The 11,293-nt window shown below is 39.9% G+C and overlaps 1 protein-coding gene across 2 annotated transcripts; it reads left to right on the forward strand.

Moving 5' to 3' along the window:
• Positions 1–983: 983 nt before the first annotated feature.
• Positions 984–11,143, forward strand: LOC133412405 (protein max-like). Of its 2 annotated transcripts, none has more exons than XM_061695569.1 (4): positions 984–1,179; positions 6,317–6,424; positions 8,302–8,425; positions 9,972–11,143. In XM_061695569.1, the coding sequence occupies exons 1-4, from the start codon at positions 988–990 to the stop codon at positions 10,154–10,156; spliced, it is 609 nt and encodes a 202-aa protein (XP_061551553.1). In that variant the 5' UTR covers positions 984–987; the 3' UTR covers positions 10,157–11,143. The 2 variants fall into 2 exon arrangements, with proteins under 2 accessions (XP_061551553.1, XP_061551552.1); XM_061695568.1 differs by having other exon boundaries at positions 986–1,179; positions 8,287–8,425.
• The last annotated feature ends 150 nt before the right edge of the window (positions 11,144–11,293 follow it).

Here is an 11,293-nt window from a genome sequence, read left to right on the forward strand (position 1 = left end):
TGACAGTCTATTCTCTCCATTTCTGATTTATTTTTTTTGCTTGGCTTCACTGATTCCAGTATTATGTGTGGACGTTGTTTTTTTTTTGTCCAATCAGATTTCAGCCTCTGTGTGTTGCCATGTCAATCTAATCTGCTCAGGGCTTTCAAAATCAGTAGTGATGGCCAATGTAACTTAAACTACATTAGCAATGGGACTGTTTCTTTAACCAATCACATTTCACACTCAACCTCGCAGAGCTTTTTACATCTTCTGATTAGTTGGTCAGGGCAAAACATGTTACAGTTACTTGTTACACTGAAGGCTCAGGCACCAAAAGCTCCTGGGATTTTTTGGGTGATATTCATCATATATATGCAAAGTAGACAATGACGGTGCATGTTATGTGTATTGATGCACGCATACTATAAGCAATGAGCTGAAGCTGCCTTTAAAGGTCCCGTAGAGCCATAGATGATGAGTGGGGGAGGGCAACTCAAAGTGAGCTAGGTAGGCCACCATCTGGCCTCATAATCATAGACAAGAACCGAGTTATGCGGCGAGAGAAGAGCAATGTTATTGTGTCAAACAAGCCACAATTTATATCAGTGGTCTTGCAACTACACAGGGACTCGACTTCCAAGGGACCTATATCAGGCCCTACAGGGGACAGTTTATCAGCGGCCAGCAGGCATAAATCCATCCTTTATTCATGACTATCGAATTCAAGTTTGGTATCTTGACGACTAAATGTTGATCGTGGGCAATTTTAGGAAACATTTAAATCATACATAAACGTCCCGAGGCTGCTGGAGCAGCAGCTTGCAAGCTGTTGGGGAAGATAACGGTAGACGTCAGTGGGCACGTCTAACCCCAAAGGGTTGTGGGTGAGGTAGTTTCAATTCGCGACATGGCGCCGTTGCCGATTAGGGTTGTGTGTACGTGTATACTACACTACCCAGAAACCCCTCCTTTTCCCGCGCATGCGCCGTGTGTGTTTCCCGATCCATGTGTAGGCGTATCACGTGTGAAGAAAGCCTTCATCGTCATGTCTCTGCTGTAAGCAGAGCTGCGCGCAAGATTTTTTTTATTTTGCCTCCGCTCGATGCCGCTTTTGTTTTGACAGCTGCTTGTTTTCTTTTCGCATTCCCCTTTTACCGAAGAATGAGCGAAAACGATGACATCGAAGTCGACAGCGATGTATGTGCCTCAGTTTACCCTCCCCCCCCCCTCTTAAAAGCCAGCTAGCTAGATGGCAACTTTGTCGCCGTATCCTGCTCGGAGCTATCCGAGTTAGCCAGGTTAGCTGTTAGGCTAAAATGCAAGATTTCGAAAACTATTTGGGGCAAAAATGATTTTTTGTTTTATTTTTTTAATTTTTTAAAAGAGAGAACTTTTATCATTAAAAGAGCGAACAAGCCACATGGTGCTTTGGTGGCATCGACTCGGTGCTTTACATGTGTTTGAATTTTACTCTTTCCCTTCGTAGTACAGTATCAAGTGTTTAGAAAGCTGCTCACTGGCTTATTGCGCGGACGTAGTTAATTAAATTCCCCCCCCCCCAAAAAAAAGCTTTAAATATTAAAAATAAAAAACGCAGACATTGGGCACTCGGTGGGACATTTAATGCACAACAACTAAGCAAGGCCATTTGGGAGGGTTAACTTTTTTTGTTTCGTTATTATGTCGTTCGAGTTATTACTTCATACAGACCAAGTCAGCTTTGATTAATATTCAATCGGAAGAAGAGTAATATTTAGATCAGTACACAGCAAAGTAGCGCTACAGGGGCTTAAGAAAAGACATGGCGTGCTAAGTCTTCTGTCGAATTATTGTAGTATATTGCTAACCCTTCCTCCTATTTGTCGGTTAGTACCTTGTGGTGTTACCTTGACCCCAGAAGGCATTGTGATCTTTTAATGACATTTAAGTTTATTTCCCTGCACCCTCTTTACCATGTAAAATGCAACAGTAACTGTTTCGTGCAAATTTATCAAAATACCTCCATTCATATGTCCAAGTCATTATGTTTTAACGATGTCACAGTTAATGTATGCATGTGAAATGAAGCCACATCCTTGATCATGATGCATCTGTGGATCCCCCCCCCCCAACTTGTTTAAGCTGCTGAAGCCACACACTGTTTGCAGGGTTGTCAAACCGTCATCGGTTGATTTGATGTGCAGACCTTTTCTGAGCAGTGTTTCCCAACCTACATTGAGCCTAAGTCTAATATTTTGCGTTGGAAAAATCTCATGGCACGCCACTAGATAGAAATGTCATAAAAAGAATATGCAAGGTGTGTCAGAAAGGTTCCAGGACTGGTGTCACAAAAGATATTTTTGAGATCAAAACTACAAGTTTTCCCCTTTGAAATAATCCCCACCAGAAGACTAACGCACTTTCACAGCCTTCTTTGTCACACCTTAATGCACTCCTTTAAGGATTTTTCTGGGATGCACATCCATCTTAATGTCACCCATGTCTTCTAAATTGGTCTCCTTGATCTTGGGAATGGGCAGAAAAATTACACTGAGCCAGGTCAGGTGTGTTAGGGAGGTAGTTGCAGCAAGGCAATGTTATTTTCAGCCAGGGAATGTAAGATGCTGAGGGCATTGTGAACAGGTGAGTTGTCATGGTGAAGCAAACACAGGTTGTCCTGTCACAACTCTCGCTTTATCTCGTGTACTGAACGAAGCGAAGGCTGCAGGATCTCTTTGTAGACGTACTGCTTGACCGTCTGGCCGTGTGGCAAGAACATGCAGCCTCACATCGAATGACTTTGGACTTCGACTGTTTTGCTTACTTTGGCCTGGACAATGTCGGACTCTTCCACTGAAGACTCTGGCGTTGATCCCCGGGTTGTACACGGGGACCCATGACTCATCACCGACGATGGTTCTCAGGTGCCCAAGCTGTCGAAAAAGTCTGGACAATGGGTGCCATATTGTCAGCTAGCTTGACACGATATCACTATGCAAGGCAACGCAATTGACTACTTCCGAAGTGTACCATATGTAAGGGATATTATCCTCGAAAACCTCAACATATATCATGATGGCCAGTTAGTAAACTATAATAGAAATAGTTTAGGATTATTCAGATTTTTGTTTTTTGCCCCCTTACAAACGCTGTCAGAACGGGGTCGGGGGTCCATTGGCAATCACACCCCCCCCTTTCGAAAAACTGTTTGAAGTAATGACGCGAGAATTAGTTTAATTTGATTAATGTAGGGTTTCCCTCCCACAGGTGTCTTATTTTGGGGGTTTTCAGGAAACAGTGCATCTACACGCCTTGTCCAGGACAATTGAAACAGCATCCTCTACCCACACAACAAACTATTTTGCCAAAAACTGAGGAAAGCTACCGCAGGCCTTTACTGATGTCGATTTAACCAATGACGGACCAGTGCGGTCAGTTCAAATAGTGTCCAGACTTTCGTTCCTACGGCTTTGTCCCTCACAAGTCTGGTCTTAATGGTCTCGTCATCACTCACTCTGCTCATTGCTTGACAATCTTACACGCAGGATAGAAAAGCATGCGGAAAAAAGTTCAGTTGCTGCAGAGTGCTGAGGTCTCAGTTATATACTCCAGGTGGATTCATTACTTTAAAGAGGAAAACTCGTTTGTGTGTGGAATAGGTATTTTGTGACACCATTCCTGGAACCTTTCAGACACACCGCATATACTGAAATAAAGATGATCTTGTCTGTATTTACTCACAAATTGACTTATTCAGTGTGACACCTGTTGAACACAAAACTGATTTACTTGAAGGAATGAAATAACTACTTAAATGATCTTAAATCATTTTTGGACCAATTAAGTGAAATTCGAAAACTTCTTGCGGCACCCCCGATGATCTCATGGATCACTGTTGCGGCACACTGGGTGGGAATAAATTTCTTATAAGAAGTAGATTGCTTAGTTTTTATCTGGCTCATAATGACTTCAAAATGTGCACCTTGCATAGACCTCTGGTTTGCATCCTGTCTCATGACATACTGCTCTGAAATTTATTGCATAAATAACATGCAAAACCATTGGGTTACACTGCAATCGAATCACAAAGCTGGTTGACTTTCACCTTGTTTAAAATGTCCCCAGTTTTCCCCATTGGAAATAATGTAAAGTGCATTCATTTGTTGCAGACATCATAAAACCTTTAATGACTGTAGAATTCCTAACTGTAATAAAAAGTGACCCACTATAAAATCAAACCAAAATAAAGTAAAACTAACCACACTTTGAAGATGCTCAGTAGACAGAAAGGAGAGGGAACGGAGATATTTGCACAGCAATACTATTTGTCAGCTAATAATGTTTAATAGGTATGGCTGTAATTAACAAGTATTATAACATGTATAGTATGTGTATTTTCAAGGTAAAATAAATATTGTATTACTTCAACTTTACTAAGCAGCCATATGCTTGCCTATGTAACAGTAAGTTCCATTTCCGTTTCTATGGGAATCAATACTCTGTACCTCATTGTTAATCATCGTTGGTGGTATCACAAAACAAAGAAAAACAAAGCACTTGTGAAACTAATCCTTTAAATCCTCACTGAGATGAAGTCTCACTAAATTTTCTGATGTCATGCATAATTTTGTATGAAATTTGACAATTCCAATTTGTACCACTCTTGGTGCATTCAAGTGATTTTGAGCTACCATTGAACTTGTGCGTTTGATCCACTGGGAAAGTCGTGCAATCTGGCTACTGCCATTTTGTTTTGCTCCATCACACTGAATGAAAAGAGTTTGCCTTCTTAGAAAGTTGTTGACTTTTTAACCAAATGTGCCAGAACTCAAAAGTTCCCATTGACCTTCAACTTTTAAAATTGGCCTTGGATGTAGTAGACTAGGAAGCGTTTGTTCTTTCCTGTGGCAGGCATCATGTTCTTTAGACCGTAAAATAGTTGCGGCTGAATTAATTGCGCCTCTGTCAGTTGCAGCCAAGTATTGTACTCCATTTTGTCTCTGTGCATTCAAGATACAATCAAGAATCAGTTCAACACAATCTGTATTCTTAATGATTGAAAAATCGCAAATCCTTGATTTTAACACAGGTACTTGCTTCCCTGTCACTCTGCTCATCTGGATTCTGATTTAACAAAAGCTAAATTGACTATGAGTAAATTGATCAAATGACTGGACAATATTTATTTGCGAGTTTTTACATACCGGTATTTCCAGAAGCTGTCATCTTAACTTTTCCAACCAGCCAATGAGAGAACAGCAACATTTGATGTGACCCAATTATCAGTCTATTGAGTTCTGGCATCTGGACTGCTCAAATGGGATTTATTTATTTTGTTTTTGTTTTTGTTTTGAGTCAATATTGTCTCTCAGTCAAACCATTAATGAATGAATAAATTGTGACAGCTATAGCTGCAGCCACGTGACTATTTTGTAAACCAGTCATTCTCAAACTTTTTACACCAATTATCACATAAAAAAATACTTAACGCTTCCAAATACTATACACAACTGTCATGACCAACAGTAAAGTACAGTTGCATAGTAGGCCTATTTGTTCATGAAAAATGAGTTTTATTCCTAAAAAATACATTTGTGATTGTAAGCCACTAACATAATGAACAGTTTAAACATTAGCACTGTGCTTAAATACAGGAAAATGTAAAAAGAAAAACTGTGCTTGAATGATTTAATTAATTCATTAACTGCCAGCTGCTTTCAGAGCAGTTCCACGTATTTGCAGCCTTTCGACTACCTACTGCGACACTTAGTCAGTTTATACCATACATAATCTGTAAAATAATAATAAAAATGTACTTCACATCGCTATACAATGGCATCGATATACAATGGCAGTGAATGGTTAAATTCCAGTTGATGACTGTAGACGTCAATGGCAGTGCATGAGTTAAAATGTATTGCACATAAAACCTTAATGAAAATTTTACCTAAGTAATAGTTTAAGAAACAAACAGTTCTTATCTTAAAGATTAATTGCAAATGTAGCTTACTGAAAAGTTAAATACAACTAAACTCCACTTGGGCAGTGATTCTTCTGGATAACACTATAGTGAGCCAACGTATGACTTGTGATACAACTACCGCACTTTGAGAATATATGTTGTAGACCAATCCAACAAAAACACAAATATGCCAGGCTGTAATTAAACTGAAGGTTCCATGTTGTCGTGTGTGCACAGTTAGCATTCCCTGCAAACATTGCAAAGATGTCCTTGTCACTGAACTTGCGCTGCAGGTTTTTGGAAGCTTAATGTCATACAAATTTAGTTTACACACAGATGTGCCGAATGCCTTGACAATTGTATGCATCTGGTGAGTCTTCCTTATCGTTGCAGGCAGACAAACGAGCACATCACAACGCGCTGGAGCGCAAACGCAGGGACCACATTAAAGACAGCTTCCACGGTTTACGAGACTCTGTGCCTGCACTGCAAGGAGAGAAGGTGAGGGGAAATGTTTCTTCTTCACTCATGCACTCTGTGTTGTCAACCCGACACATGCACGCACAAGCATTCAATAAGAGGAAAAGCTTGAAGTGCAGACCCACGCCAAAGTCAATCGACAAGTCTGTTATCACACAGAAATAGGACACTTAAATCTTCATAATCTGCACATATGAGTGGAACACTGTACCATTAATGGACCTTGACTTTTACATTCTACCTTTACTGGTGGGATTAACACCATTCTTTTAAAAGCCGTAACAATGCCAAAAGTTCACGATTCACATCATCATATGTAAATCTATTCACTGACGTCTTAGTGAAACAGATCATCTTAAGACTCGAAGTGTCATTGTCACTGGGCAGAACAGCCTTAAGAACCACATCGCTGATGTAGATTGCGTCCGGAACGTAATCACAGCTCTTCACTTTTTCCACATTTTGTTTGAGCCTTATTCCAAAATCCATTGACTTAATTTCCCCCCTCAAAATTCTACACATAAGAAACACCATAATGCAATTATTAAAAATACAAAAACACCATGTATATACAGTAGATGTAACACCTACACACCCTTGGTCAAATGCCAGGTTTTTGGAGTATTTAAAAAAAAAAAATAGACGATGATAAATAATTTCAAAACTTTTTCTACCATTAATTTGACCTATTACAAGTACAACTCAATTGAAAAAAAAAAAATCTTTTAGAGAGGGGAAATAAAATAAACAAAGATAATTTGGTTGCACAAGTATAATTTGGGATTTGCCTGTTTAAAATTAACCAATCATATTCAAACTCAAATACTATAGGGAGTCAGCACACATCTGTCACCATTTAACGTGCACCAAATAAAGCTGAGATGTTCGAGTAGGCTTTTCCTGACTTGTTTTTGCATTCTCGCAGAAGCCTGAAGTTTTATCCCCAGTTATAAGAGGGTGTGCACACTTGTGAAACCACATTATCTGAATTATTTTTATTTCCCATCTAAAAAAAAAAATGTCAGGTTTTATGTCACATTAATTGTGGAAAAAAGTTTCGAAATGATTTGTCTTTGTCTCATTTTTCTATTTCATAAAAACCTGGTGAATATTTTCTAGATGCACTGTACATTACAGGCAAGAATATTCTGTTTTAAAACTATGACAGGGGTATACTTTTACAATATATTTGTACTTTTGGTTGTAGTTTGCATACTGAGAGCTGTTTTGCACTCGTAACTAAATGAGGAAACAAAACCCACAAACTGGCTGGTACCCCAACCATAGGGTGCCAAGTAGTGGGTAAAAGTATGCATGGGATAGTTATGTTGGTACCCTTTATAACTGTAGACAAAGAAAACGTTGATTTTATGATATAATGCACACAAATATTTCCCCACAATGTTCTACAGGGGGTCCTTGGTTCGAAATACATTTTGAGGTTACGAACGGCGCCCAATGAATTAGTTTGTACTTGGAATATGTGGTCACACGGCACAAGGAGGAACGCTGAGTTACCGTCATATTTACTATTTTTCATTAATTATTATATATATTGCCTGTAAGTGTTTTTCATACAAATATTTACTGTAATTGTTATTATCGGTGCGTTCTGACTTGCATACAAATTTGGGTTACGTCTCTGCCGTACGAAACGAAACTCAGTCATATACCGTCATAAACCGAGGACCCCCTGTATTTAACAGTTGTAGAGACCATTGATGAATGTGTAGACATTGTTAGATGAAATAAGCATGATGACATTTTGTTTGATGTGAGCAATTGTATCTAATTAATTGTCAGATGATTGCACACTGTGATTGTATTAATTCTGTTTCCACTGCTTCATTTCTTCATGTCTCTCTGAAATTGTCTGCTGACAGAGCTCTGTTAAACAGGCTTCCCGAGCACAGATTCTTGACAAAGCCACTGAGTACATTCAGTACATGAGACGAAAAAATCACTCCCACCAGCAAGACATCGATGATTTAAAGAAGCAGAATGCACTGCTGGAACAGCAGGGTATGTACACGATCAGAACTGAGCCCAAATATAAGTACAGTGGAAACTCTAACTCTCTGGGCGGTAGGTAGTAACGGGAAGGAAGGCTCCTGGCTTTATAAGTAAATGACATAATGCCGTACTCACCGTGTGATGTTTGAGACCCTTCTCAACCAACTGGTTCTGTTGAAAGCAGTTGTTGCTGTCTGAGTAGTCGTATTTGAAGACTTTAAAAAAAAAAAAAAAAAAAAGTTTAACATTGGCCCTAGTGCCGGTACTGATGTGATAATGCTGCGTGAAAGCCCACACTGTTGGGCCAATGTCCTGAGATAAATGCCACAACTTCTGTGTGGCCATTTTATAGCATCTCTGTGAAAAAGACCAGTGATTGCAAAGAGGATAAGTGTGATGACGACCAGAAATATATTGGTACTCACGTCTTTAAACGGCTAAAGTGGCAGTCAATAGGAAGTACAAGAAATAAGGAATGTACACCTAAAAGTCTCCGTGGTTGTTAATGTGAAGAGACTCATGTCCCAGGCACACGCAGTAATCTGTCTTAATTGTGTTTGCTCTTAATAACCGGTGCTCAACTTAATTTTGTACACTCGTATGACAGTTAAGAATGTTACAGAGAGCAAAGCATGTTGACTTTCTTCAGTAATCCTATCCTCAATTTCGTTTTAGCTTACCATCCATCCATGTTTCTATAGTGCTTTTCCTCAAAAGGGTTGCAGTTGAGCTGGAGCCTATCCCACCTGACTTTTGGCGAGAAGCGGGGTACACCCCGGACCGGTTGCCAGCCAATTGCAGGGCACATGTGGACAAACAAGCATTCTCACCTACCGACAATTAGTTTTCCAATGAACCCAAACAACATGCATTTTTTGGGAATGTGGGAGGAAGCCAGAGAAAGTCCACATGAGCTCTACTAGAACAGATTATAGGTCATGTTAGTGGTGGAAAAGGTTTAGAAATGTTTTATCTTGGTCTCATTTTTCTACACTATATCATAAAAACCTGGCATTTGGGCAAGCGTGCTTAGAATTTTATATCTTGTCTACGGCTAAAATGGCAGTCAACATGAAAAGAATGCACACTGCAAAACCAGCTCTGGATAGCGTTAATGGGAAGAGACTCACCTCACAGGCACACATAATATTCCCCCTCCGCATATTTGTTGCGCTCTTAATAGTAAGTAACCACATTTTTATTTTTGTACACATGACAGTTAAGGTTGTTACAGAGAGCAAAGCATGTTGACTGACATCAGTAATCCCCTGCGCCACTTCCCTTTTAATTTTAGTATACAACGGTCAACTTATTTGTGAAAGTGATAAAATATTTACCTAAAATATTGTCTGTACACTTAAAAAAAGGCTTTTGTCTCTGGAATGGAATTCCCTTATTTGTTAAGGGAAAACATTGGTGCAAATCTGAGGTTAACCGGTGTTCCAGAATGGCTTTCCCCTAAAATTGGAGGTTCCACTGTTGGGCTCGTGCACTCATAATGCCTCATGCAGTCTTGGTGGTGCTGCGCTTCATTGACTGAGCTTTTTGATTGCAGTGCGTGCTTTGGAGAAGGCCAAGGGCAACAATCAGCTGCAGACCAACTACTCCTCTGACAGCAGCCTGTACACAAACCGCAAAGGGAGCGCAGTGTCGGCCTTCGACGGCGGCTCCGACTCCAGTTCGGAATCGGAGCCCGAGGAGCCTCCAACCAGGAAGAGGCTGCGTGTGGAGCCCAGCTAGGCTCCCCGACTGACTTATTTTTCTTGTTGTTGTTTTTGTTGTTTGTTGCCCACCAGCCTGAAACTCCTCTTAGCTGTGTGCACTTAGCCCTGCCTTCTTCTTACTTCAGTCAGTCAGGAGGCGAGGTGGAGACTGTGTGAGAGAGGTGCTCTATATTGTGTAATAAATGCTTCTACCTTCCTAAGCATCCTGTCTCCTCCTCTCCTCGTGTTCCCAGCCTGTCCTCCCACTCCCTGCTACCCCCCCCAAAGTGAGGCAGCTCTGCAGTTTTGAAGGACTTGACGCTTTTCAAACCTCACACTGACCTTAAAGGAATGTGGAAATGACAAGGTATGAGGCGTTAGGTCACACAACCTCTGCAATTATTGGTAGGAGTTGCTTTGACAAAAATGTTGATTGGGAATAGTTTACCTTTTTAAATCTTTTTTTTTTTTTTTTCAGAAGAATGTGATTTTATGCAAAATCCACTTATTTAGTGTAGATGCCTTGAATTTTGTGTTCTGAAAGTGTTTTGTGGAATCAAAAGAAATCCCTCCTATTTATAGTGAACCTCCACAGTTGTCATTTATGTTTGGCTTGAAGAGGACCAACCTTCTGTTGGTTTATGGCTTTCCCCCACCATGGGTTCAGCTATTTTCCTCTATTTTGTATTATTATTAGACCAAAAAAATTTCACCTAATCGATACTGAATGTTACACAATGCAGTTCAACTTTATTTTTAGGGATGAACTCTTGTTTCAGTGTGTAGTATATAACCAAGTCCTAAATGGTGTCACTTCTGCAAAGAAAACCTTCCCTGAGAATATTTTGCCTGTGCTGGGAATGTTTCTCTATTTTTTTCCCCTTTTCTCAGAGGTAAATGAGTGTGTATGTAATCAATATTTGTTTGTTCCATTCCATGGAAATTACAGGTATGTTGTACATACTGCCAATGGGTGTCTTGCAAGTTAAGACATACCTTGAATAAAACTTTTATCCTCATCGGATGTATTTCTGACTCACTGTGTTTGTGTTCGTGTGGCTTACATTTTATTGGTCCAGTGCTTGAAAATTATACATTTGAAAGGAATTTCATTTTACAGTACATCATGACAGTGATTCCCAATCACAATGTGCTGCGAGAGAATTGTGCACCA

Source organism: Phycodurus eques, chromosome 14 (genome assembly GCF_024500275.1).
Source record: "Phycodurus eques isolate BA_2022a chromosome 14, UOR_Pequ_1.1, whole genome shotgun sequence".
Classification (NCBI taxonomy): domain Eukaryota; kingdom Metazoa; phylum Chordata; class Actinopteri; order Syngnathiformes; family Syngnathidae; genus Phycodurus; species Phycodurus eques.